Source organism: Larus michahellis, chromosome 10, assembly GCF_964199755.1.
Source record: "Larus michahellis chromosome 10, bLarMic1.1, whole genome shotgun sequence".
Classification (NCBI taxonomy): domain Eukaryota; kingdom Metazoa; phylum Chordata; class Aves; order Charadriiformes; family Laridae; genus Larus; species Larus michahellis.
Genome location: NC_133905.1, coordinates 9,895,874 through 9,921,801, shown reverse-complemented (window position 1 = coordinate 9,921,801; position 25,928 = coordinate 9,895,874). Strand labels below are relative to the sequence as shown.

General features: G+C 39.1%; 1 protein-coding gene across 1 annotated transcript in view; it reads left to right on the top strand.

Annotated features, from left to right (window-relative positions):
• Positions 1-25,928, top strand: part of SUCLG2 (succinate-CoA ligase GDP-forming subunit beta) — a 133,043-nt gene that overhangs the window by 71,465 nt on the left and 35,650 nt on the right. The window contains exons 8-9 of the mRNA XM_074602738.1: positions 3,662-3,823; positions 5,385-5,527. Coding sequence (XP_074458839.1) covers positions 3,662-3,823; positions 5,385-5,527 — 305 coding nt within the window. The remainder of the gene's footprint in view (positions 1-3,661; positions 3,824-5,384; positions 5,528-25,928) is intronic.

Here is a 25,928-nt window from a genome sequence, read left to right as displayed (position 1 = left end):
ATTCTTAGTAACTAACTCTGGCTCCTTTGGTTCTTCGGCAATTTGTGAAATGCGTGCTGGGGGAGAGAAACAAAAAGCCTCGTTGTTGATCAGCGTAGTTCTATTGTAGGCTGTATTTTAACTAGAAATGGAAAATTTGCCTTCAGAATGCAATAGACTGTTGGTTTTCCCTGCCATTTAAATAGATCCACTGGCCTCATTAAATCCGGTTGGGAATGAGGTGAGAAGGATATTTTCATTTTGTGTTGCACAGTGAAGTAGAAGCAGAACAACGAAATAGGGCCTTGCAAAATGAATAGTCTGGATTTTTCAAGTGCGATCAGTGTGCAGCACATGACACTTTTGACCTTTTGGGGATGAACGGGCCCTTTAAAATACCTGTAACAAAAACTGCCAGAACTTTCCTGTGGATTATGATGTTCATTTCAAATTCAATCAAAACAAATTCATTGGTACGTTTCTCTGCTATGACTGATGCACTCACTAGGTTTATTTTGTGGGTTCAAGACCACTGATATTGTAAAAATAAAATTTCCTTCCTCAAAACTTGTTGAAATCAGGGTTTTTTTAGTAGAATCATTGACCAAGATACTTTAACAGTACAAGGCAATATGGAAGGTACTCAGTAGTCCTTATACTCAGTCAGAAATTGGGACATCTGTGACAATTGCCTTCTGTCAGGCAGAGAAATGAGCTTGAGGTGAGCTCTTTGTGCCCAGATTAGGCTGTTCCTGGTGTTCATTCTTGCTGGTTCAAAACTAGCTCAGGTGACTGGTATAGAAACACTTTACTGTTGTGTTATTTTGGCAGAGCAAAGGACAAAATCCCCGGTTCAGTACCTACGTCATCTCAGCCATGCGATCCTGCAAGGAAGACCTTTCAGTATGTCTTGGGTATTAGTGAGTGGACACGGTGGACATGTGTAGAGACACTGAGAGGGATGTGAGGAGGGCAGAGGCAGCGCTGTCGGATAACAGAGCAGTGGCATCGTTGGGGTGCCGAGGACGTACTCGGCTGGGTCCCCACACAGGGGAAATTGGTAGACAAGCAGGGGCAAGTGAAGGAGAGGGCAGTTTGGACTGAGAGGAAACAAAACCTGGTGGTCCTAGAAGGGCCTGAAGAACCATGGTGGGTACTAAGTTTGCATCCTTGCTGGAGTGCGATGAGGTGGCACTGTGGAAAAGATGAACTGATTTGGATAAGTTGCCAACTTAGCTTTTCTGGAATGGCTGTGCATATTTAGTGAGCAGGGCTTAATTTGAGGGATGGTAGGATTTTTTTATGCTGTTTTCTCCGAGGTTTTTCCGCATGTGTTTAGCATCCAGGAAGCTGAGGAGCAGAAACAGAGTGGGTTTCAAGCTGTGAAAGCCTCCTTACTAGCACACATACACACAAGTCTTCCTGTGCTTATTTCTTTTTTGTTAGTAGCTTCTCTGTCTGAAATGTCTTAAAGAAGAATAAAGATAAAACAAATGGAAGAACATTTGAGTAGCTTAATGCAGTTATTTCTAATGATAAAATATAAGTCTCTGTATGAAGACCATTATTCCTGTCAAAGTAACAGTTAAGATGGATTTATTTCTTGCTGTGATTTGTGTTTTTCACTTTTGTGAATTTGCATAAGAAAATACATTGTCGTATGTACTTCCTTTTGTTTAATTTTGTAGAAAATTCTTTTTAACACTATTGGGTCAGAAGCCTGTGACTGCCAATTTCTTTGGGGTTTTTTGTTTTGTTTGCTCTCAGTGTAAGCTGTTCAATTGGCAGATGACAAAAATCCTACACTGTGAGCAAAAACAACACAAATACTCCATGAATATAAGTGTTGGAGCTTTCTTTGATATTTGTTTAGAAGAAAATTTCATTTGTATAATCTATCATGCATGTAACAATGTGCTTTTGATGGTGAAAATTGTTTGATAAATATTAATAGGTGTTTTTCCTGCTACTTTGTACAGAATGGCCTCTGTTAAAGTTGAATGTTCTGTAGAAATGAGATTCTGTTAATGTGACATTGAGGCTGATCATGTCTAAGGTAAACAGAGCTCTGAAACTGGAGCTTTACTTGAGCTTTGAGTTGTTTTAGCTACTTAAGGAACTGAAAGCTTGAAGAAGAAAAATGGTAAAGGTCTTAGTTCATTGTTAAAAAACTTAAAGCAGCTCCAGTACAGTAGAAGCATATTATGAACTTGAGACATTTCTCCTTTTGGTGGATTCCCCCATGATGGTTGACCAGGCAAGATCTAGCCTCTTCCAAGAGAGATTATTATACGCAAACCTCATGAATAGTTTTCTGAAATGCAGTCACTGAAACTAAATTTGATCTTGTTTTAATTTTATCTGGTATTGGTTACAAATCAAATGTATTTAGAAAAAAAACCACAAAAACCCCAGCAACATTGGAAATCCAAAAGAAGAAAACCCAATGCAAATCAAGACTTACCACTGAGACTCTCCATTTGTGTAAATGTTTTGTTTGCTGTTTGCTTAGACATTTCTCCTAAGTTAAGCAATTGTACATTAAAAAAAAAAAAACGAGAGAGGTATTTGTCCACTAAAAAGGATTGTGTGATTAGTTACTTTAGTTGATGGGTATCTATATCATAAACTAAAAATTGTCATTTAAATTTCATTGGCCTCTGGTTGCAGAGACGCGTACAGTGCTCATGAGCAGATGCATACGTACCATGTACGTGTTTCGATGGCAATATGAATCAAAACACAGCAGAAAGAAAAACTCCTCAATTTTTCTGGATGTAGCATTTAAAGACACTTAAATCTCTAATTCAGTCAGTAATTATAACCTAGATATAGTACAAATCAGAATACTTAAATAGTGAATGTTTTAATCTAATGAGGTGTTTGTGCAAACCCATAGGAATAAGTAGTCTGTAAATAGGCAAATAACCAGTTCACTCTACATGCATTTCTTTTACTGATTGGGGTTTTTTTGTGAATATTATGTCTACTAGCTAGTCTTTGGTATCTATTATTCAATATAGTCAGGTTTAGCTACTTTTTAGTTTGTTTTTACAACCATAGAGGATGTTGACATTTATAGAAGTTTTGTATTGAATTTTAAAATTTTCTTTATTTAAAACTCATCTTTTTGATCGTTTTTAACATACATTGGCTTAAAGTTGTTTTCATTTAGATCTTTAGGGAAATTATGTGTGTATAGCTAACAACATTATAAATTAAAAATATGGCTAAGGAAAGCATTTTATATTGCTCAACTCTAAATGAGTGCATGTTACCAAACATTGCTTTGGATTGCTAACCTGTTACCTGTCGCATCTGTCATACTTTCAAAATACCGAAATCACTGCGGACCACCTGTCCATGTCATAAAAACTGCCTTCATAAATTATGGAAACTTTATTTAAAGCAAACATAGATGATCATCCTTTGACAAAGGCACATGACTGTGTGGCATGGAGACACTTGCTGTGCCTTTTCTCTATATAGGATTTGAGGAAAACTTTACCCTTCTCTACCAGAATAAAGGCTAGAACTTCAGCTGATCGTATGTTGGAAGCGGAATCAGTCCCTAAGCAACCCCCTCCCCTCCCTGCTGTGGTAGTTGGTGTAATAGTTCCGAAGCTCTGATTAACTGCAATCTCTAAATGCGTATATGTTGTTTTATATTTTTTTTCTCCAGTTGTTTGTTTTGATGCCAAGATAAACTTTGATGACAATGCAGAATTTAGGCAAAAAGAAATATTTGCCATGGATGACAAGTCTGAAAATGAGCCTATAGAGAACGAAGCTGCCAAATACGACTTAAAATATATAGGACTGGATGGAAATATTGCTTGCTTTGGTAAGAACAAATAAATCCAAAAGACATTTGAAGACAAATTCGTACTTGTTCAATGTGTAGACTTTGATTACATTCTGACATTCAGTCCACCTTTGACAGTATTTCAGTCTGTTTTGCTGAGGTTGTCTGTCCTTCCACAAGTTCTTGTGGGAATGAAACTAAAATTGCGTTGCAACTATGATGAAGACTACGGCAGCAGACAGGGAGGGCATGTGTGGTGTCAGAGAGAAGGCAGGCTAAGGGAGAAGCCTGTGGGGTTTCTACATTCTGAATTTTAAGCCGTTGCAATTGATCTTTCCAGTAATCAGGACAAGAAAAGTCCTCAAAATTTGATTGTTAATTTTCAAAAATGAGACTGTGTTTACTCATAAGGCACTGCAAAAGCACGTGTGTGAAAACATGATATTCCCATTTACCAATGAATATTGAACTCCGTTTCTTTTTAAGGAAAGCTGCTAAAGAGGCTGTTTGGTTGTTAAAAGGAAAATACCAGTTTCTTATTTTCCTGAAGTTTCTGTAGAACAGAAATTACTCTTGTGTTTAGAAGAGAAAAATAAAAAAGTCACCTATGCTCTAAATAATTTTCATTTTGTACAAATTCTTTTACTGAGTGCAACATTTTGTTTTGAATCTAATTGAATTAGTCATTTTATCTCAGCTTGGTGAAATGACTGGTTTTAGAAAATGTCCAGTATTTACATTGCTTTGATGTGTACTCTAACCACAAATCTAGAAGATGCTGATAATGTGTTGCAGTTGATTCAGTAAGTGACAGTCAGATTTTAATCTTAATTAAAAAAACCCAAACAAACCACCAGAAAAACCCTAAGTAATTGGCATCACTACAGTATTTTTGGGGAGGGCTGGTTGTTTTTTTGTTTTTTTGTTTTTGTTTTGTTTTGTTTTTTAATATTAGATATTGCTGCTGAATTACAGGTGACACAGAAGTCTGTCTTAGTCCAGCAGGAGCAACTTACTGGGGAGAAATAATTCACGCCTACTTTTCCTTGCTTAGAGGACATTCATGCCCATGGGAATGTTTCTAGGCTGGTGCAAAGACAAAATAAAAGGCAGTTTCAGGAGCATCTGATATCTGTCCCCACAATTTAGTCATCTGTTTTACAGCAATACGAAGCATCATCTACTGCTATCAGAATGATGGAAGGGGAGCTTAAGGAGTCCATTTGTCCTTCACATCTCATGATGTGATCACTATTCACAGTTTTCGTGTCTCTTTTTTTTTTTTTTACTTATTTTTTTTAAGCAGAAGTCTTTGCATTTCCACAGTTACCATTCCAGTGCTCATACATGCTTAATGCAAGGTGAACATCTTAGTCCTAAAATAAAGTCATAAAGAAATCTAAATGTAGGTGCATATGCACCAGATTTTGAATTATTTGTTGCACTGAATATCCTTGAATAGGTACTGACCTATTTAGAAATAAATATTTATGTAACGTATTGAACCATGTTATGTGGTTGTGCTGATACGTTTTAAGCCTTTTCACAAATCTTACGTACTTTTATGTAAAATATACGCACTTGGTATTTACAATTACAGTCAATGGAGCTGGACTTGCAATGGCAACATGTGATATAATATCCTTGAATGGCGGAAAACCAGCCAACTTCTTGGATCTCGGTGGAGGTGTGAAAGAAGCACAAGTGTATCAAGCATTCAAGCTGCTGACTGCTGATCCAAAGGTAAAAAAGTTGGTTTGGGGACCGGAAGCTTCCCCATGCAGCAATACAGCTGCATTACAGGACTACGAATAGTATGCTGAAAAATACAGATAATGGTGTGGACATGGAGGATCAGAGGCGATCCAAGAGGAAAATTATTTTTCTGTGAACCACTGGATTGACTTTTCAGTTCCTGACCTACGCTCAGGTTTGATCAGTGTTGGGTGGGTGCTTTCTCGAGGCAGTTCAGCACAGAAATGCAGATGTGGTAATGCTGAACATTGCGGTCCTGAACTTTGAACATCTGACTCCTAAAGTGGAATTTGTGGTGAGATTTAGATACTTAAAATATTATTCCTAACAGTACACTGCCATGGTAGAGTGAGAAGGAGAATGTAAATTAAACAAATAGCTAATACTGAAGGCTGATTTGTATTCTTTTAAGCTCAGATTTCTAAAATATCTGATTCTGCACTGCAGGATAGTAGTCTGTGTTTAATTAACGTTCACAGGCTGGAATCATAGCCTGGTACATTCTAACACTTCCTTCTGCAGATGGAGGTGCAGTTGCTCTTTTCTTTTTGAACAACAGGAGAAGAAATCAGTCTGTGTGTATTGAGTAGAAGTTATTTCTAGAGATGCATGTTGGCATGCTGAGGTCATTGGTCCCCTTTGCAGACAGAAGTAGAATATCTACTGAGAGAATATTGGTCAGGCGTAGGCATTGGAGCAACGCCAGCTGACCATCCCTGCCAATGCGGAGTTGTGCTTTTGTGCTTAGCCAGAACTTAAGTTGCTGTAGATTTTTTTTTTTTTTTTACTAATGAAAATCTGTCGAAGGGCTTTGATCATCTTTTCCATCTCCTGTACCTGAGCATCTCTGCTGAAGTCCCTATTTCAACATTTTGCTGCTTTTTGTGAATCTGGCTTTATCTCCTTTGTCTCTTTTTTTCCAGTGCTTCCAGCCATTTTCTGCATGTTCATTGTGTCTGTGATATTAGCTCCTCTAAATACCACCTTCCTGTGAAAATTGCATCACTGTAATGGTGTACCCCTGTGCAAGAGTAAGTGACAAAATGTTGTGACTTTTCGAATGGAGGAGGATATTGTTTGCAGCAAAATTTCAAGGCAAAATCAGGAAGAAAACTTACAGTACAAAATAAGCACAGGTCAACTTCATATTCTAAGCTCTTTGTAGTTGTAACTCCTTGCGTGTTTTTAAGGCACATAATACCTTGATGGCTCAGCTGTACTAGTGAGAGTCATCTGCAATGTATAAAACGTTCTTCCTGGATCGTTTTGCACTCCCTTAGACCTAGGTTGTGCTGACCTTTTGTTTGTAGCGGTCTGGGTTTATGTTCTTCCCAAAACCTACAGGAAAAGAATTGGTTGCCTCCGTCTACTTAATGATCTTATAAGCTTCAAGTCATTAACGTGCCTAAAGGAGCACAGACCTGGAGAAGTAGAGAAGCAACATACCTTGTCTGGGGCAGAAGGGAGGCGGGATGGAACTTGAGATTCATGCTAGAAAACCAGATTGTTTCCTTCTTTGTCTGATGCTAGTAGACACTGTTATGCATGTCTTCGTTTGTATGAGTTTTAGCTGTTCTTAGGACATTACACAAAGATTTATTTGTGCATGTTTGAGTTGTTGTGCAGTGCATGCTTTGTATGATGATCAAGGTTTGGTTGAGATGTAATTTAGTTCTGAAACTTGTATTAGTACCGGAGAAGCAGGTGCACTAAAGTCTTAGGTACACAACTTAGCTGATGATTATCACTATGCTAAATAGATTCTTCTGTCTGCTACAGCACAATCAGCGGGTCTTAATTTTGGTGATGAAACTTACTGAGTTTAAACAATTTTAAAACAAAAAGGCATTTCAGTAGCTCTCAGATGTATAACATCTGCATACCCAACATTTGACTTGTAAATGTATGCTCCTTCTATTATATAGTCTTCGTATATATTACTGCTTAACACTAGCTGCCTACACCGGGGCTAATGAAGCTCTGCTAATTGAGACAGTGGGGCAGAGTAAATGTAGCGTGGAATGGACCTGAAACAGTCCTTTATGCTTGTGTCTGTGCACAGCTGTAGCTGTGCCATCCCTGGCTTTGACTGGCCAAAAATGTAGACTGCTTTAGCCTAAATGCAACACAACTCATTCCTCATTAACTTGTAAGAGGTAATGGAGGTGAGGCTCATTCTGGATGTCATCTCTAAGCATGTGGAGGAAAAGAAGGTTATCACGAGTGGATTCACCAAGGGGAAAACATGCTTAACCGATCTGCTAGCCTTCTGTGATGGCATGACTGGCTAGGTGGATGAGGGAGAGCATTGGATGTTGTCTACCTCGACTTTAGCAAAGCTTTTGACACTGTTCCACCTAACATCCTGGTAGGTAAGTTTAGGAAGCGTGGGTTAGATGAGTGGACAGTGGGGTGAATTGAGAACTGGCTGAATGGCAGTGCTCAGAGGGTTGTGATCAGTGGCGCAGAGTCTAGTTGGAGACCTGTAGCTAGCGGTGTTCCCTAGGGGTCAGTACTGGGTCTGGTCTTGTTCAGCATATTCAATGACCTGGATGAGGAGACAGAGTCTACCCTCAGCAAGTTTGCCGATGACACCAAACTGTGAGGAGTGGCTGACACACCAGAAGGTTGTGCTGCCATTCAGTGAGACCTGGACAGGCTGGAGAGTTGGGTGGAGAGGAACCTAATGAATCCTCCCCTTCTCCTCTGCCCTGGTGAGGCCACACCTGGAGTACTGTGTCCCGTTCTGGGCTCCCCAGTTCAAAAAAGACAGGGAACTACTGGAGAGAGTCCAGCAGAGGGCTATGAAAATGGTCAGGAGACTGGAGCAGCTCTCTTATGGGGGAAGGCTGAGAGACCTGGGTCTGTTTAGCCTAGAGAAGAGAAGATGAGAATGGTTCTCATCACGCTTACAAATGTCTAAAGGGTGGATGTCTAGAGGGTGGGGCCAGACACTTTTCAGTGGTGCCCAGCAACTGGGCAAGGGGCAATGGGCACAAACTGGAACATGGGAATTTCTATCTGAACATGAGGAAAAACGTCTTTACTCTGAGGGTAACAGAGCACTGGCACAAGCTGCCCTGAGAGGGTGTGGAGTCTCCGTCTCTGGAGATACTAAAAACCCGCCTGGATGCGTTCCTGTGCTACCTGCTCTGGGTGACCCTGCTCTGGCAGGGGGTTGGACTAGAAGCGCTCCAGAGGCCCCTTCCAACCCCTGCCATTCTGTGATTCCTCTCCTCATACACCATGTCCATTAGCTTATGAATATACGGTAAGATAATTGAATGAATCCTCTCTTAACTAATAGTAGGTTTTCAATCCCAAGAGTCATTGTGGCTAATGCAGCATTCACAGTTTGTGTCTGCTCAGTCATTTCCCTGTAACCTTTAACCTGATTCCTACCTTGTTTGAGAAGATAAAAATTTGCTCTTGGGACCTTGAGGGGGCAATTAATTGTTGTAAATGTCTCCAAACAACATGGAGCCTTTGAGGAATGACTAAACAAACAAAAAAATCTGCAGGGCTGTAATATGCAGAAGCACTGTCTTTTAGTTGCACTGAAATATGGCACTGTCAATGTTAAGGACATTTGTAAGAGAAGAAATCTTCCAGAATGAAATGTTCAACTGCACTTTGAAATAGATCTGTTTCTCTCTTTTAGTTGTGTTTAAAATGTCTATTTTGTATTAAAGCAAAAAAATACAGGTGTGCCATTATTTGATTTAGTGAAGCTGGCAATATTGGTTTTGAGAAAAATTAAGATCTTGGCTGGTTTGCTGCTGGTTTAATTTGGCTGTTGTCAGTGTCTGTAATTCTTAAAAAAAAAAAAAGTTTTTTTTGTTGCAAAAGGTTACCCACTGGCTTTTGGATGGAAATGCTGTCTCTGGAGTCAGTGACCCTTTTATACTCTGCTGGTCTTGTTTGCAGTCTGCCATATCCAATACTTCCTAGGTCAGACAGGTCATTGCAATGGTTCTGAATTCCTTTCTTTTTCACTATCTAAATTCCAGACTCTTTTTTTCTTTTTTTTTTTTTTTCCCCCTCCTTCCTGCCTGTCTTGTTTCTATGAGTTTGTGCTGTGCGTCTGCTTTGTCAGAACGTCAACCATTTTCCCTTTTCTCAGGTAGTAACAGGAAAGGGGAAGATAGCTTGATTCTGGGTGTTCAAGCTGCTTCATTGCTCCTCTTTGTCCTGCAGTCAAGTAGAAGAGGTTGTTTCCTTCAGTATTTCAGAGGTTCTGAGTGATGCCTGGTTCTCCCCTGCATGTATGAAGTGCTGTTTCAACCGTCCTCACTGAAGTCCTCATCCTTGAGTACTTTCACATCCTTACCAAGCTCAACAGGTGCTCATTTTTATTCCCGCTGAAGACCTGATCGGTTATATTTACTATGTGATGATTGTTTGTAGGATTCAACAAGGATTCAACAAGATTCAGCTAAGGTTAAAATAAACCCAGTCTTGTCAGTAAATCTGCTGTCTGGAGCGCTGAAGCTTGGTTGCCATCTCTGTCCTCTGCTTTGGCCTGGAGTCGTCCCACATATCTGACACTCCTAAACTCCTGCAGGTTTTTCTCTCAGCTTTTTTATACACATTGCAGAGAGAGTCGGCGTCAGGTTTCATATGTCAGACTGGCTGAATCGTGTTTTTGAAGACCCTAGTGAGCATGAGAGCCCATAATGACAAGGCTCTTGGTGAGATGTATTTAGTGACTACAATTAGGCCAAGGCCAGAAGCATCTTACCTACAATCTGAAGCAAGTCACATCCGCTGTCTCTTTCTCGCATGTGGTCTTGATAGAATAAAAATAATATTGTATACATTACTGGTGTAGGAGAATTGCCCATTAATGCTGACATAAATGGTACGTGTACTTGAGATGTGACCCAGACGTAGCACTACATAGTCTTTCCTCAGGCTTTTGGCTACACACCATCCCTTTCCCTTGTTGCTCTGTCTTCCTCAGAGGAGATAAAATACAGAAAGACGAGTAAAGCAAACTAAGCTGTAAGCAGGTTTGCTTTATTATTGACTGTCTCTAGTCCTGAAATTAATAGTTGACTCCTAACAGAAAGTAACACTGAAATACAGGCAGTTAAAGGCTAAAACAGTTTGTTGTTCTTGTTTTCCTTTTTCCTCTAAAGCTACTTTGACAACCTTTTTTGAAGCCTGTCATTGATGATACGACTAAAGACTTATCAAACCAATTGATGTTAACAAGTTTTTGCTTGTCATATAAGCAAAATACTATTGACAGATTGACAAACATCTCTGAAGAAAAAATGTTCCATATTGACATCTGTTAACTAATATCCAGGAAATAATTAATATCAAACACACAAAACTTAATTTGCTTTTCTGGTTTGATTTTTTTCCCATCTATTTTTTTAGTCCAAAATCAAAATATTCTTTTATTAATATGGAGTAGACATTCTTATTCCCATCACTTTACTTTGCCTGTTTGCTTATGTCAGAGGCATCTCTCTGTCCACCTCAGTGATGGGAAAAATAATGGCACTGATGTGTCTTGCCATTAAGTTGCGTGTGAAGCAGCAGCCTTGGGGCTTTTATTTCCCTGGCATCTGAGAGAGTGAACAGAATTCTGAAAGAGGGTATCATTAAATCACAAATCTGCAATTCACTTATTTTCCAGCTGTGCTTGGTGTGAAAGTAATACAGTTTATCCATCCTTATTATTTAAGACATTTTTATCGCCAGTTTATCCTTTTGGCTTGAGGGATTTTTAGTATTCGTTTTCTTTAAATTGCAGTCCATTATGTGGCAACAGAAGGGACAACATTATGCTAAGAGGAAAGATTTGGGATATTTCTTTCTCAGATTTCAGAAATAAAAATAAGGTTGTCTTGTATAATTTATTTGGTCTTTATTTTGGGTGAATTAATTCAGAATTGGATGAGCTAGTTCAGTTAAAACAATTCAGAAGGTCTGCAAACATTCAGGCAGTTTGGAGTATGGTAACTGTATCGCTGTGTTATTGGACTGTTTGCTCTCACTCTGCAATTTTAAGCAAGGACTTGCCCCCAGTTTTAGGGGGAAGGGCTCTTTTCAGTCTGGTTTCTAACTAGGCTTGACTGCATAGCTGAGGGTTTTGTCCTGGAAGTTGTGCAAAAATCTGTCTTATTCGGTGAGTCAGTGCCTAGTGTTTGACTGTTGGGTTACAAGCCTGAGCCAGAAAGGGGTTTTGGCAGCTAAGCTTTTTTTCAGAGTTGCCAGGTGCCTGTTCTGTTCCCAACCAATTATTCCCTGCATCCTGCCCACTGAGGCAATGTTTCAAACAGTCTGGGAGAAAAGCGAGTGGAAGAAGAGGAGGGGAATGTTGTCACGTGGCATTCCTGATCCAGGATTGGGCACTGAGACATTATAATCGCATCAAACAAAAATAAAAATAATGGCGGCAGCCAAGTCGTGAGTGCAGGCAGTTTGCACAGCTGTTTAATGTGATCTGCAGTATGTCTGTTGCAGCATTAGTCATGCCAATCAGTCAAGGCTATCAAGTCTGTCTCGACTAAGAGGAAGAGTTGCGGCTTGAACATCCAAGGCAACATCCAGAAACAAAGAACCAACTCATCTGATTTACTTTTGGAGCTGCCTTTACCCATTGATGAGAATGGTTATTAATGCTGTTAGTCCTGGAAGTTTTGTATCAAGTGAGAGGGAGGCTGCTTTGGAGAGTGGGAAGGGGACTATTAAGCTTTAAAAGTCATAAATAAAAAGTGTGTGAAGGTTTCAAAAATACAAAAATTAAAGTGGCCCCACTTGCTGCGATAGCAAGCCTTATCCTAGTTGGAGCATAGGCTGGTTGTGAATAGTTTGTCATATGTTTTCTGCGTTTAACTGACTAATTGTCAGTAGTGGATTTCTCAGTGTTACAATAACACGAAACCGTGCATCAATAGGATCAGATAACCTTCTCTATCACACATGCAGCCTCTGTCAGTGCGTGTGTGAAGAAAAAAATGAAATGTAAATAGCGCTGTTATGGACATGTATTAGAGTGTTAGCATTGGATTTGTTTGAATTGTCAGATCACGTGTCATTTCAGATAATGCAGAGAAACCCTATTCTTGCATAGTCATTAGAAATCTTTTTGCTTTCTCATTCAAATATCATGCATCCTTTACACACATCATTACCCAGCTCTTCTTTACACGGCATGAAAAGTCTATGCCTTATGTGTTTTTCTGATTCACACAAGAGGGTAAAGCATCATACGCCGTTGTGAGTACTCTAAAAGCTGTAGCTGAAAAGTTATTGTGGTGAAAAATATCTGTGTGTTATAGTATAGTGTTCCACGAGTGGTTACTCTAAGTCTAGTAGTGGTTACTGTAAGTCTAGTGCTCGCACCTCTGCAGAGCCCTTTGTAGCTCCATCTGGGTATCTGAAACTGGTGGCACTGAATTTAGTGGGTCCTTCTGAAAGTTCAGGCTTTGACTGCTCTTTTTCCCCTCTCTGCGTGAACTGTTGGTTACCATACTCATCTGCCATAGATGACCACTCTCAACACTGATCAAAAATTATATAGTCCATTAAAAAAAAAAAGTGCTATGGAAATTATGATAGTTATCACTGTTCCTCTACTGCTTATTACCTAGCCCTACCCTACTGGCAGTTTTGTACTCAGCATTGTTTTTGTAGAAGTGAAGTATTAATTTATTGGGATTTTTTTAAGTCATAATCTGTAAACCTGTTGGTTTGTGTTGCAATTTTGACATTTGTGTAAGATGATGTCTAATCAATCATTGAAGTATACCACGTATTTTTGGAAGCTGGATCTTACTGCATCATCTTGATACTGTCGCCTAATAGCATGTAGAGAGCCCCTTTTCCCTTGAGGGGTGTATAAACATGTAGGGAGAGACCATCCTTTTTTCTTACTTAAAATACACAAAAGACTCAAGGGTTGAAAGGAGAACCAGACAGAAAAAAACTGAAGGAGACCTTCAGTTAACCTGGGTAATCTGCCCAGAGTTGCAGGTCAATGTCTGCCTCGGTAAGGCAAGAAGTAGTAAAGTTTAAATGCAGCAAAGGAATTTAGGTTAGCTGTTCTGAAAATTGTCCAGCAGAAAAGCTGGCTGAGTCCTGCCGCAGTTTGTTTTGGGAACTTACAGGCTATCCAGCACCACAAGGTTTTAAGGACTAGCTAAACAAAAATTTATCTGGGGTGTTTCAGGAAGAGTTGGTCCTACCTTGGAGCCAATGGATGGACTGGAGGTTTCTTTTCCTCTTTCGGAGAACTGCCCTAACTTAAAGCTATGATTAGTAGTTTTATAGGGGCAATAGTGCCTTCGCTTTTGATGCTTGTAGAAGTTTAAGATTACTACCACAGGATGACAGTTTGTAGAGGCAGAAAAGACCTATTAGAGCACAGAAATGTCTTGTAAAGCTGGAAAAAGTTGACAAAGGCATATTTTATTTTCTGCCTCAGAAGTTTGTACAAATACTTTGCCTTTAAGCAAGGATATTGGAGCAGCTCATAATTCTTTTATAGAACTATAATTCTATAGGAATAATTTAGGAGTTTCCCCACGTTTTTATTAGCACTGCATTGGTGAGAAAATATAAACTAATAGAACTTTAACAAGGATTTCTTCTAATGTGTCTTTGCGGTTTTGCGAGACTTAATGTGAAATGACTAGTCCTCTTTTAGAGCACTTACAGTATTGAAAAGGCATTCTTTCATTTCTTTGAAGCATTTGTAGAGACTGATAGCATATTGCCAATATTTATGAAAATGTGAGGACAATTATGCATTTAAAATGCATAATTGAATTGTCTTGATTTATAATCAAGAGTCATGTATTTTTCAAGAGCGCATGTAGTATTGAGTCCTAAGTAATTGATATGTAAATATACTTTAACATGAATCTGCCATTATTTATAGGCACCGACAGCTTGAATGCCTTTTGGCATTTTAGAGCTGGCTCTAATGAATCGTAAAAACTGGATATGAAAATAAACTTCCTAAGCAAGAGGAAAACTTGCAGAGATTTCGTAATCATCTCCTTTGTGGTGGAATAAGGGAAAATCACAAATGTTTCCTTAAAAGGTAAACGCTGAAAAATTTGTGGAAGAACCACGATAAAAATTGAGCTGTCAGGTTTGGATGGAATTTGCAATGTTGGTGTGCCAGTTACCCTGTCTGTATGGGATCACTTCTGAAGAAGGGACAGAGGAGCAGACGTTTCCATTTCCTTGGAATTCAGTCTGCCTCATCCTCTTGAGCTGGCTGCTGTGTGGTCAAGGCTTGCTGTATTTTCCTGCTTGTTTGGAGGTACTTTTAATTAATGATCAGAGTGGTAGAGGAATTTTTGATTGGGTTCTTTGTTCATTAGTGCTTGAGACTGGAGAATCTGGACTTTTCTGAGATATCCACTGATGAGGCAGCATGGCTGAGCCTGCGGTGGGAAGTGTTTAAGAGAAGTCCATGGTAATGGGTATGGGATTGTACACGTAATGTCATAGTGTAGCATTACCCCTCTTGTTCCAAACCAGGGCCTAAAGTGAAGGGTGAGGGATACAGGCAGTGAATCTCCATTGTGGAAACCTTGCCAGCATCACCTCTAATGGCCAAATGCCCGATGTCACATCCAGCGTGTGCCATACCGTGTGCAGTTACGTTTGTGTCTCAGTATTGCCTAGTAAAAGGAAATGCCATGCATAATACATCAGAAAAGTGTTTAATCCTTTACTGTATAATCTACAAATTGATGAAATTTTGAAAATTTATGTGACTCATTTCACAATTAGCGAGGATGTAAAGAGATGTTTTAGGAATCTCAATTTGGTAATTCCGCTTGGTGAGATGAGTAATTTATTATGAGTCTATTTATAGGTCATCTATCTAGCAAATTTACAGGAGAATGAAAGACAATTCATTGGATAATATAAGTAGGAAATAGTATATTTAAAAAAAAAAAAGTTGTAGGTGTCCTTACTTAAACTCTTCTGTAGAGAAAATGGCATTTTAATACTCATTATTTTTAAGTGGTTTGAGGTGTTATGGCTGTCTAGGAAAGTGTTTGTTCTTTCCATCAAAATGAAGAAATTTAATCACCTTACCTCCATCTGTTCCTGATAGAAACAGGCCTAGATGATGAACTGTATATTTCAAGTAGGTGCTTCTAGCCATTTGTACTGGGTAAGACATGCTCTTCTTCTGACAGTGAAATGAATATCAGCTGGTTTTACTTATAATTTTGGAAGCATCCTTGATAGATGGAGCACAGGTAGAGAGAGCATAGGTTAGTTGAAGAATGAGACTTAATTTGGGGGGAAAAAAATGGTTGAAACATGGCAAAATTAATGAGCATTTTCCCATCATAAAATTACTTTTTAAAGACAGAAGAATAAAGGGCCTGATCTTGCTAAGATTTTTATTGTAAAGATATGTCTATACTTAAAAAAAGTGGGGGGGAAGGTTTATTAAAATGGGCTTTTTGTCTCTAAGCTGAAAATGTGCAGCGATGTGGTTATTGGGGAAGAGGAGTGAATTGCATAGAAAATATACAGCTCCTGCACTTGTCTCTGCAGTGACACTTGTGCTCTGGTTTGCATCCTAATATAGGGAATAGATTATGATAAGCGATCTTGTTCTAACCTATTATTACACCATATGCCACCTGAAATGATTGGTGCAGTGATGTGAGCAAGAATAATATGCAGGTCAGGCAAATAAGTAGCTTTTAAATTCATTGGCATCTTTTTAAGAAAAAGATCTGTTAGGACACCCACCCATTTCCATGGAAATGGGATTTTGAGGTGCAGTGTATCCTCAGATATTTTCTGTATTCCATTGTAGATGCCTCTTTTTTCTTTTTTTTTCTTTTTTCTTTCCTCTTTTGTTAGAGTTGAGGAAGGGAGTGTATTTTTCTAAAGTATGTAGACTGTGGTTTTGGGGCAGGATACACTCTGCCTTCCCAGTCAGAGGAATGCGTTTAATTTATATTTGAATAAGAAAAATACTTGTTGGCCTGTGTTCATCCATTCGTCTGCATAGCTGAGCACAGAGTGATGAAAAAGCTTTGGAAAAGAAGAATTATTTGAAATATGACTTAATGAAAGAGGGAAAAGCTATTTCTTTCTCTTGAATCTCTGTTTTGTTACAGGTGGGACTGAATTATTTCACAACTTCATTATTCATGTTCCAATTCAACAAGATATTCAAACCTGTTTCAAGTTTTAATATTTTATTATCAATTATTCTGAGTGGATGGGTAAAGCTGAAATAAATGAGCCTATTCACTTTTAAAGCTTGTCATGTGTTTAAGTACTTGGCAAATCAAGTCCACAACTACCACAAGTGAGTAGTTCTTACTCTCATTGCTAGAGGTTTAGTTTCATCTTCTAATAGAAAAACTATCCTCTTATAGGAAGATGAAAATTAGTCCTGTTTCTCAAAAGATGTTATCTGTATTGTACTTTTCAATATTTTGTTGTACTAGGCAGTCTCTGAAATCAGGTGTTTTCTTTAGAGTAGTGAGAAAAGTGGGGAGCTTATCTCTTTTAGTGCTCATACTTTTGATAGCAATCTGCAGAAAACAGGAGTTATTCCATCGCCCAGTGCCTGATTCTTTTATGTGTGTAGTCTGGGGGGTGGAGGAATAGGAGTAATGTTCCAGACAGGCTCTGTGGGCGTCTAACCACGGTTCCTTCAGTTGCACAGGAGTTCAACTGATTTAGGTGGCTCCAGTATTTGTGTTACTGACTGTGAGTGGGGAATCGCAGTGCGTAGAGTCTGTGTAAAGCAGCATGAGGCTGTAAAGGACATGGTCCGCAGAAATAACCACATCAGTCAAAAACCGGGCAAAACTTGGGGACTGTCTCTGCAAATGTATTGGATTTTGTGATTATCACGCTGTTAGCTCATACACCACGCTTTTGAGCTATCCTTGAGAAAAAACACGTCATTATGTGTTGTCTGTCAGGCAAAGTGGACACATCTTGTTCATTTGATCTTTCAGTGAGTTTGGTTTGAATTAAATGTATAGCCCTGAGCTTAATTAAGTTTTTGAACTTTCTTTAGGGTTCTAGCTAACCCTAGAGGGAAATAGCTTGGGGAGGGAAGTAGTTTCCCTGTAGGTTTTGTTTGTTTGTTTTTTAAACTTTTCTCTCCATCCTAAAAATCTGCTTTTGTTTGTTTTGTACTCCCAAACATGCTAGCAGATTCTGGCTTAACTCTGGTGAATAGAAAGCAGGAAATTTTTGCTTCCCCATACTTCCCCTCTTTTTGTAACAATTTGGAGGATGTTACTTCTCTGTCCTCTTTATTCAACAGAATCCAGCTTTCATTTGCTCTGTGGGTACCTTCTAAAGCACTGGAGGGGGAAATAATCTTAAATACCTGTATTTAATAAACACATTGCCTTTGCATTATTAAAATGACAGTATGGATTCTTTTATAAAATGTGGACTGAAAGTCTAGTGAAAACTGAAATGAATAATTCAGCCTTCTACCAACAAGGATTGATTCATTCCTACAAATCGATGAGCAGAATTGTATATTCTTTTTTTTAATTGGGTAAAGTGTACTTACAAATCAGCTGGATAAGGTTATGTACCTGGTTCTGGTGCTTCTCGCTGAGTTACAGGGGAGTTCCCCCTGGTGCGGAATGCTCCAGGCAGGGATTGCGTATGGGAGAAGGCAGCAGAGAGCCGGTGGGGGCTGGAAGCTACAAACTGGGCTACTGCTGTCTTTTGGCATAGCTTACAAAGCTCGGGCGCTGTATAGGCTCTGCTTGACAAGAGAAAAGTGGGTCCCAGTTCCCAAACATTTTCCTATTTCTCTGTTGTAAAGCGGAATAGAAGTAGTAAGCAATGAATGAATAGTAAGCAATGAAGTAGAAATACTAAGCAATACATTTGCAATGGTAGTACCTCAATGATAACATAAAATGTCACTTTTACTGAAGGGTTTTAACTCTTTTAATGGAAACTGTTGATTTTTCTTTGGGTTGGTGAAAGACCACACATTTCTTCAAGGGAAGTGGACTGACTTCATGAAAAAAGCTGAAAACTTCGGTTTTAATTGAGATTTCTTTTTTTTTAAATGGAAAAATACTCAATCAATTTGAGCCAAATTGCTCTGAAAATTCCAGCTAAAAGAAAATAAGGGCCTGCATGTGGAAAGACAGGTCAATAATGTGTGACCAAATAGATTTTGCTGAAATTTCCAAAATTATTCAGAGGTTTCCAGCAGGAAAAAAGGCAAAAAAACTTAAAAAAATTTTTCGAGCAATTAAAGGAGTTCAGCAAGAATAAGGTAGCCTTACTTGTTGCAAATTGCTATATAATTTCTTCTGCTCAGCAGTGTGGAGCAGGTACTATTTCAGATACTCCTAATGAATTAAAAAAAATAAAATAAATTTTCTGGCTATACAACACCATTTTCACCTTCAATGTTCTGCTATGGCTTAAAAATCTCTTTTTCTATTCATTATGACTTGTATATATATATTTTACTCATCAAACAAGTCAGGGGAGAAGAGAACTAGATTTTTTTTTTCATTTAATTTGCTACAGTGAGGTGTAAATGGCAGTGTGCATATGTATATGTGATTGCTGCTCTTATGCAAGTTGTGTGGATGTTTGCACAACCTCTTGTGTGTGCGGTGTTGGGTGTTGCTGTACCTTGGAAGCCATTTCTAATTATCTAAGGCTAAGCCTGAGCAACGAAAAGAGCTGCAGAGCACCAGATGTGCGTTCCCCACGAGCCTGGGGGAGGAGGAGCGCTCTGGTGCTGCTGGCAAGTGCTGAACGCAGAGGAGCCGCCGGCTGTAGTTGTCATGGCAGAGCGTTGTCTTGCTCCCACCAAGAACCTCTGAGGTCCGTCGGGGTAAGCGACACAGCAATCCTGCCACCAGTGCTATGAAATTGCATTTCGGAGTGGATGACATTTGGGCTGACCACGTAAGCCAGTATCCACTTTACCAGGAAAGGGAATGAAATCTCCGTTGCGCCAGCTCGGCCAGATTGAGACGTATTTACAGACAGGCTCCAGCTGAGGTCGTTGAGCAAAAGTTAACATGAAGCTCTTTGACAGAGCAATACCAGCTTTGTGATTAAAGCAGAAGCCTTCCTGTAAACTATGGATGGCTCTTGTGCATGGTAGATTTGGAATTAATAGCGGTAATAGGGCAAAAGAGTAAAAGCATCTCATTAAGAAAATAGATTACATACATGCTTATGTGATGTAGACAAGATTAAAACTTGAAAATGCTGAGGATCTCTTTTTTCTTACTAAATCTTGATTGTCACCCTCCCAGAATACTGCTATAGGCCTGTAACTGGCAAAAGAAGAAGAATCAATTATTGGGTAGAAATGAATGAATGTGCAGAGTCAATATTTTGTAGTACGTGGTGAAAGTTGAATGCCTGATGCCCAGCAAATCATTTGATTTAAAGGTTTGGGACTGCAATGCTTGACTTCTCATTGAAGAAATATAAAAGAGCAAATTACTATTTGCTGGAAAGTCACAGAAATCTTGTCAGAATTGTGTAGTTCCTGCTGCTCCATGGAGGTTTTCCTCTTCAACCCCTGATTGACTATGTGCTTTCTGAATTGTGAAGGATTTGCCTTTAATCAAAACTTTTGTGGGGCCCTATACAGTTGGTTTGGGTGTTTTGTGTGTACTACTTAGAGAACCTCAAATACATGTTTGTTTGCACTTTGTCTTGCAAACTATGGAAGTAATTGAATTGAAAAGACAAAATAAAGGCAATTTAAGCAAAGACGGTGCCTATGTTTCAACAACGTTCACTTAACTCCCTTAATAATGCGGAAAGTCTGTTGCACTTCAATAAGAAAAGCAGATGAGTTCAGCCGTCTCCCCTGCCAGTGGGACAGATTTCCCCTTACTGACCACTGCAGCTTCAGGCTTTTTATCAAAGAACTTCCTTCCTCCACTTGTAGTCTCAGTGGTCAGCTCTGCCGTTCCCTTCTGTCAAGGAATCGGGTCTGTGGCTGTCTGGGCGTATCACAGTTGGCACTTCCATGGTTGCAGCCGCCTTCTCTCCATTTGCACCCGCGCTCATCCGACACCGCAGTGAACAAGTTCAAGATTGGCAAAAGACTAAACCTGTAAAAACAGAAATAGATGGGCTGCCTGAACTGGATCATTAGTAGGTGAGATGAGTAGTTCCTGGAAGACAGTGCTGGTCTAGGTAAGCTTCAGTCCTTCACACCTACCGTTGGTCCCTCGTTCACATCAGACTCTTGCACTCTTTCTTGCACAGCGCAATACTTCCATCTTCAAGTGCTCCTCTTGAATTCAGTTAAACTACTTTTCTGGTCATATGTTGTTCAGCATAATCTTCTCCAAAAGGAATCTGGTCCATTAAGAACAATTAATCATTTGATATTGTTGATGGGGGAAATGTTTTATATATAAAAATCATCTAGTATTAAGCTGCTCAGCAAGGAGAACAAAATTACGCAGCCATTGCTGGCCTATGACTAGGTTTGAGCTCTGATTAGAACAGGCTTCCTTTCTTCATTTCATAAATCACAGGTAGTCTGTGTACTGGGAGTTTTGACTCTGATCCAGGAAAAAAATGAATTTTGTGTGTGTGAATATATTTACATATTTAATGTCCTCAGAAAAAATAGAATTAAGCATTAAATTTAGAGAGAGATTTTCTGCAGTTCCCTCTGATTAGTGATCAAACGTGCTGTACTCTTCCAACCTTTGTTTGACACATGACTTGATATTTCATTTATTTGTCTGTCTTGCTGAGTTCAATCAGTGTGTTTTGCCATAGAGCACTCAGAAGTGCTCACGAGCAAGAGCTAGTCAGCAGACCTGCATTATTCATAGTTTACCTTTTAAAACCAAAGGAGCAACTTTAATACAAATTTGACCACAATAGAAACTAGTATTAGTGGCATACGGGTATTGGTGCTGCTGTTCTGTACGGTGGGAGGTCTTCTCTTTGTATTAAATTGAACAATATCAATATGAGATTGTCCCAGCAAGCCAAGAAAAGCAACGCCACTATTGAATTCTCAGGTGCAGCATCTTGGCATATAAATCAAACCTTGTCTAATTGTAGTGCCAACTTGTTGGTCAAAATCTTAGCCCTGGTGTTGAATTTAATTACACAGTAGATAAAGAGCATGAAGTACTTTCATGTTATTTAGGAAATCGTGGTCATGACTACTAAATAGCTTGTGTTATTCCCTGAACTTGGTACAAGGCTAATTGTTTATCACTCACAAAGTCCCTCATTTTCCTACTTCTTAGTGTCAGTGTGCTGTAAGACCCCGAGAGAAGTCACAATGCCACCCTCAACAGAGGAAGATTATATTCATCAGAAATAAGGGGAACTCAGCTAAAAGTGCTGTGAAGGTCTTTTTTTTAACTCTCTTAACAGAAGAGAAGTAAAAATTCTTAGTGAAAATGATTGCATTATCTCAGTTCCTTCTCTGTTTTTGATGTACTTTTATCAGCTGATTTGCTACAAAATAAAATGCCTGAAATGAAATACTCTAAAAGAAAATACTGTTTTCTTCTGTTCTTCTTTCCCCAGCTGCATTATATGTACTAGTGCAATTCATTTGTTACTTTGGGGAACCGTATTTGCAGAAAGTGGGGAGTTGTTTTGGAAGTCAAATATTCTGCTCCATTTGAACACTGGGGAGGAGGGGTTGGTTGGGTTGGTTTTTTTTAAAAGCATTTGTCAGGACAGAACAGCTCTAGAGGCTTTAAGTAAAGCACTGATTGCCCTGTCAGTCAGGGTGCTGAGGAACTGGGAACTTCACAGATTGATGCTTGACAGAATAATTAGAAAACTGTCACTTGAAGTAACTGCTCTGGTGTTCCCTAAAGAAATGTGCCCGTGCCAAATGTGTGCTGTCCAAATCTAGAGGTTAAATGTTCAGTAAGACAAAACATAGCATGTCACTAGAGAAAATTACTTCCAACATGCTGTGGAAGTGATGCTCCTCAAGCCCCTAAACAGTGACTACACAGTTTATTGAGCTTACCTGCTCTGATCTTGCTCATGTATTCAAGAGCTTTTCAGCCCTCAAGTCGGGGTTTTAACTTAGTAATGCATGGAGGCCTTATCTACTGAGGCAAAAGGACTTAAAGCTGTAACAATGTTTTCCAATTCTGGAAAGGTTTTACAGCAATTCTCCAAGTGTTTTTTGAGTACTTTCACTAAAGTAAATGGTATCACGTGCTTCTTTCTTAATCCTTAGCCCATAAAGATCTATTTTTCTGGTTTGGGTTGGTTTGGAGGCTGCTCTGAGAAGTGCAGGGCAGGGGCTGTGACATTAGTGTGCTTTGGTTTTCATTTGTGTTAGTGCTACGCTGTCTGCGTTGGGGCTGGCATATCAAAGAAAGGAGATTTGTGGTGGGAAAGGTTTGTTGGAGTCAGTTCTGGAATCTCAAAATGCGAAAATCCAAGGAAAGCCTCTCCATGGAGGAGTTTTTATGGTAGAAAGCTCTGTTCGTTCCTGGCAGTGGAGCCACTGGTCCCAGCTTGGCTCCTACAGAGTTAGAAGAACCTGATGTCAAAGCAGTGTTTGCAGATGAATCTACCTGCCCGTTCCTTCACGTAGCGGGCCAGGAGCCTCAGAAGTGATCAAACACGATGTTTGTTTTCAACTAAATATTTCACCATGAAGATATCAAGTACAGTTTCTATATGGGACAGTACTCCAGAATGAAGATGATAGGTTTATCTTACGGCAACCAGACTTGCATAGTCATTGTGTTGAGGTTTGTCTGATTTGCAGCTTGGAGTTTATTTTAAGCTATAATGGGCTTTTTTCAGAATTTGTATTTTACCTAAACTGCTTATGGATTCTCTAAGTAGTCAATATAAAGGATAATTTGAAATTTGGAGGCATGCATTCCCCTATGATTTGGAATATTATAGGAACATGTACTTTATTTTGTCACTCTGATGTTTAAGATCACTTCATACGTGAGAGTGGTTTCCTGATTCCTTGTTACCTGTAGGCCTGAATCTTGAATCGTGCGATTCTCTTGACGGAGGAAAAACTGCTTGAATAAGTTAGAATGAATGAATTATGGACAGTCAGGTTGCATTTCTTAGCTCTGGAGCTGCTGAGACTGTATTTGCAATGGATCTGTCAATCAGAAGTGGAAGTGTCTTTTCTTCGAATGTTATAGATACTGAAGGTCAGTGTTTCTATGGATTTAACTGAGAATAATTTTCAAATTTCTGTTTTAGGAGTTATGAAATTTCAAAACTGTCATAGGAAAAGATTTATTTCCATGAGCAGTCAAGCTCTGATTCTTCTCTCAGTGAAATCTTTCTATTAGTTATAAATCTTCTGGTACTGGAGTGTTAGTGCTGTTTTGTATTAATCTAACTAAAATCAGATTGGGTCCTTAATATCTGCTCAGTTCTTACTTGTGCAGAGTGAACTAAAGTGATTTTCTTCAAGGTGATGCACGTATGCAATTATTTACATGCGTGTGTACGAGTCTTAACCAGTGTTCACATAACTCTATGCACTTTGAAGCCAAATATTACGTGTTGGCTTTGTGATAGTTTGGGAACGTGGGATTTGTTTTCATAAACTGTAGATTTCTCTTTGGTTTTATTTTCCAAATAGTATTTGTGACTGTAATTTTAGAGTGCTTTTAAAGCTTCAGTTTTCAGAAGGAAACAGACTGTAGCAGGGACAATAAGGTAGGGCCACCAAGAAGTTACTAAAACTGCCTTGCTGCCTTGGTGAAGACTGGGGCTCCAGCCGCCTTGGTAGCACAACAGGGTTCCTATGGTCACAACAACTCTGTAGCAGCACTTCTTGGAAAATCTTAACAGTAGAATAAAAGGAGGTGCCTCGTACCTTTCAAGAGCAATGGTAGTAATTTCATTCAGATCAGAAAAGCCAGCAGGAATAGACGTGAGAGGGATGATCTCATTCTCGAGATTTAGGATTAAGGGTAGATAACTTGGTGAATGCAGGACTCCTCTTGCATAAGGTGGGATGCTAAGACAGAATCCTTCCTTTAGGAGTGTGCCTGAGAGGTCCAAATTCTACTGGAGTTGGAAATTTTTGAGACGCTGTTCTTCCTCAGCAACTACCTGCCTGCAGGCTGAAGGGAAGAGTTTTCTCCTTTGGATACAGTACAGTGAAGCACCAACTCTCGGCTGGGTGAAGGTAGTTGGTGCAGAAACAGATAGAACAGACATTTCAGTACAGTTTGTTTTGCTTGTCATTTTTTTTTTTTTACCCAAATCACCCTTCAGATTTCAAAATAGTATGTAAACTAACTTTTCACCAACACAACTTCTCACATGCTGCATCAGTGGCAGAATTGTTTCTATAGAAACTGATTTTCTCAAAAGGCCAACATCAAAAAGCAGAAACCGAAAAGTGGCATGAAATAAAATGTGATGGTGCAGATGCTGTATCTTTATGATTGTTGTCACTCATGGGGGGAAATCCACGTAGGACATTCATATCTCTGGCACCCATAAGAGATGTTGTCACTCCAAGCACACAGTAGTGAAACCTTTAGAGGTTCTCACATCATCTCCTATTAATTTTATTCTCTTTTTTTTTGTATCACACATGCCAGTTTTCCATGCATGCTCCATACACATTTTTGTGATAACAGTTTCAAATAAAGTTCCCTTATCTTGCTGCTGTTCTCCAGTCCAGAGGTTTTTAAGCTCTATCGTACCTTTCCTACCCTGAGGTACAGTAAAAGTGTTCACTCTTTTTTTTTTTTCTTGTTAATATTTTTTAGAGGAGGTGGTGAATTTTGATTGCATTTTGTAAATATGTGAATAGGGAAAACTTTTGTTTCCTACCCTTTAAAATCATTCCCATGTAGGTTTTGATAAATTGGACCTGGCATAAATGCCTTCATTTTCTCCCTCCAAAAAACTTCTGTGTCTGAATAAATCAAAGGGAGCATGAAAAATAGTGGAGGCAGGGGGTGAAAGGGTTATAGGGAAGTGTTAAAAAATTATACTCCCTGGGAAGAGGGACATGCTGAGCATTTTGAAGTGTATAAAAGGTGTAAACATGAGGGAGAGAGTAGAGTTATTTAATCTTAGTAAAACTGGAACTAAACATTTTTAAAAAACAAAGAGCAGTGAATATCATAAAAAAAAATTCCTAACAGCAAGAGCTATCGTGTAAGACTTTGATCCTGAAATTAGCTTTGTGTGTGCCCTTCCTAATGCAGACGAGGAGTCTGCTGAGTAGGTTCTTCACTTACCCAGTCTGCATTTCTGTTTGCAAAATCCTGCCAAAAGGCGCTTAATATCTGAAATAAAATGGAAGCCATCTCTCTGGAAAACTTTAAAAAGAAATAGGCTGAAAAAGGAAAGGTATTTCATGGCCTGTCAAGAGAGTAACTGGAACTTCTCCTAGGTATTTTTT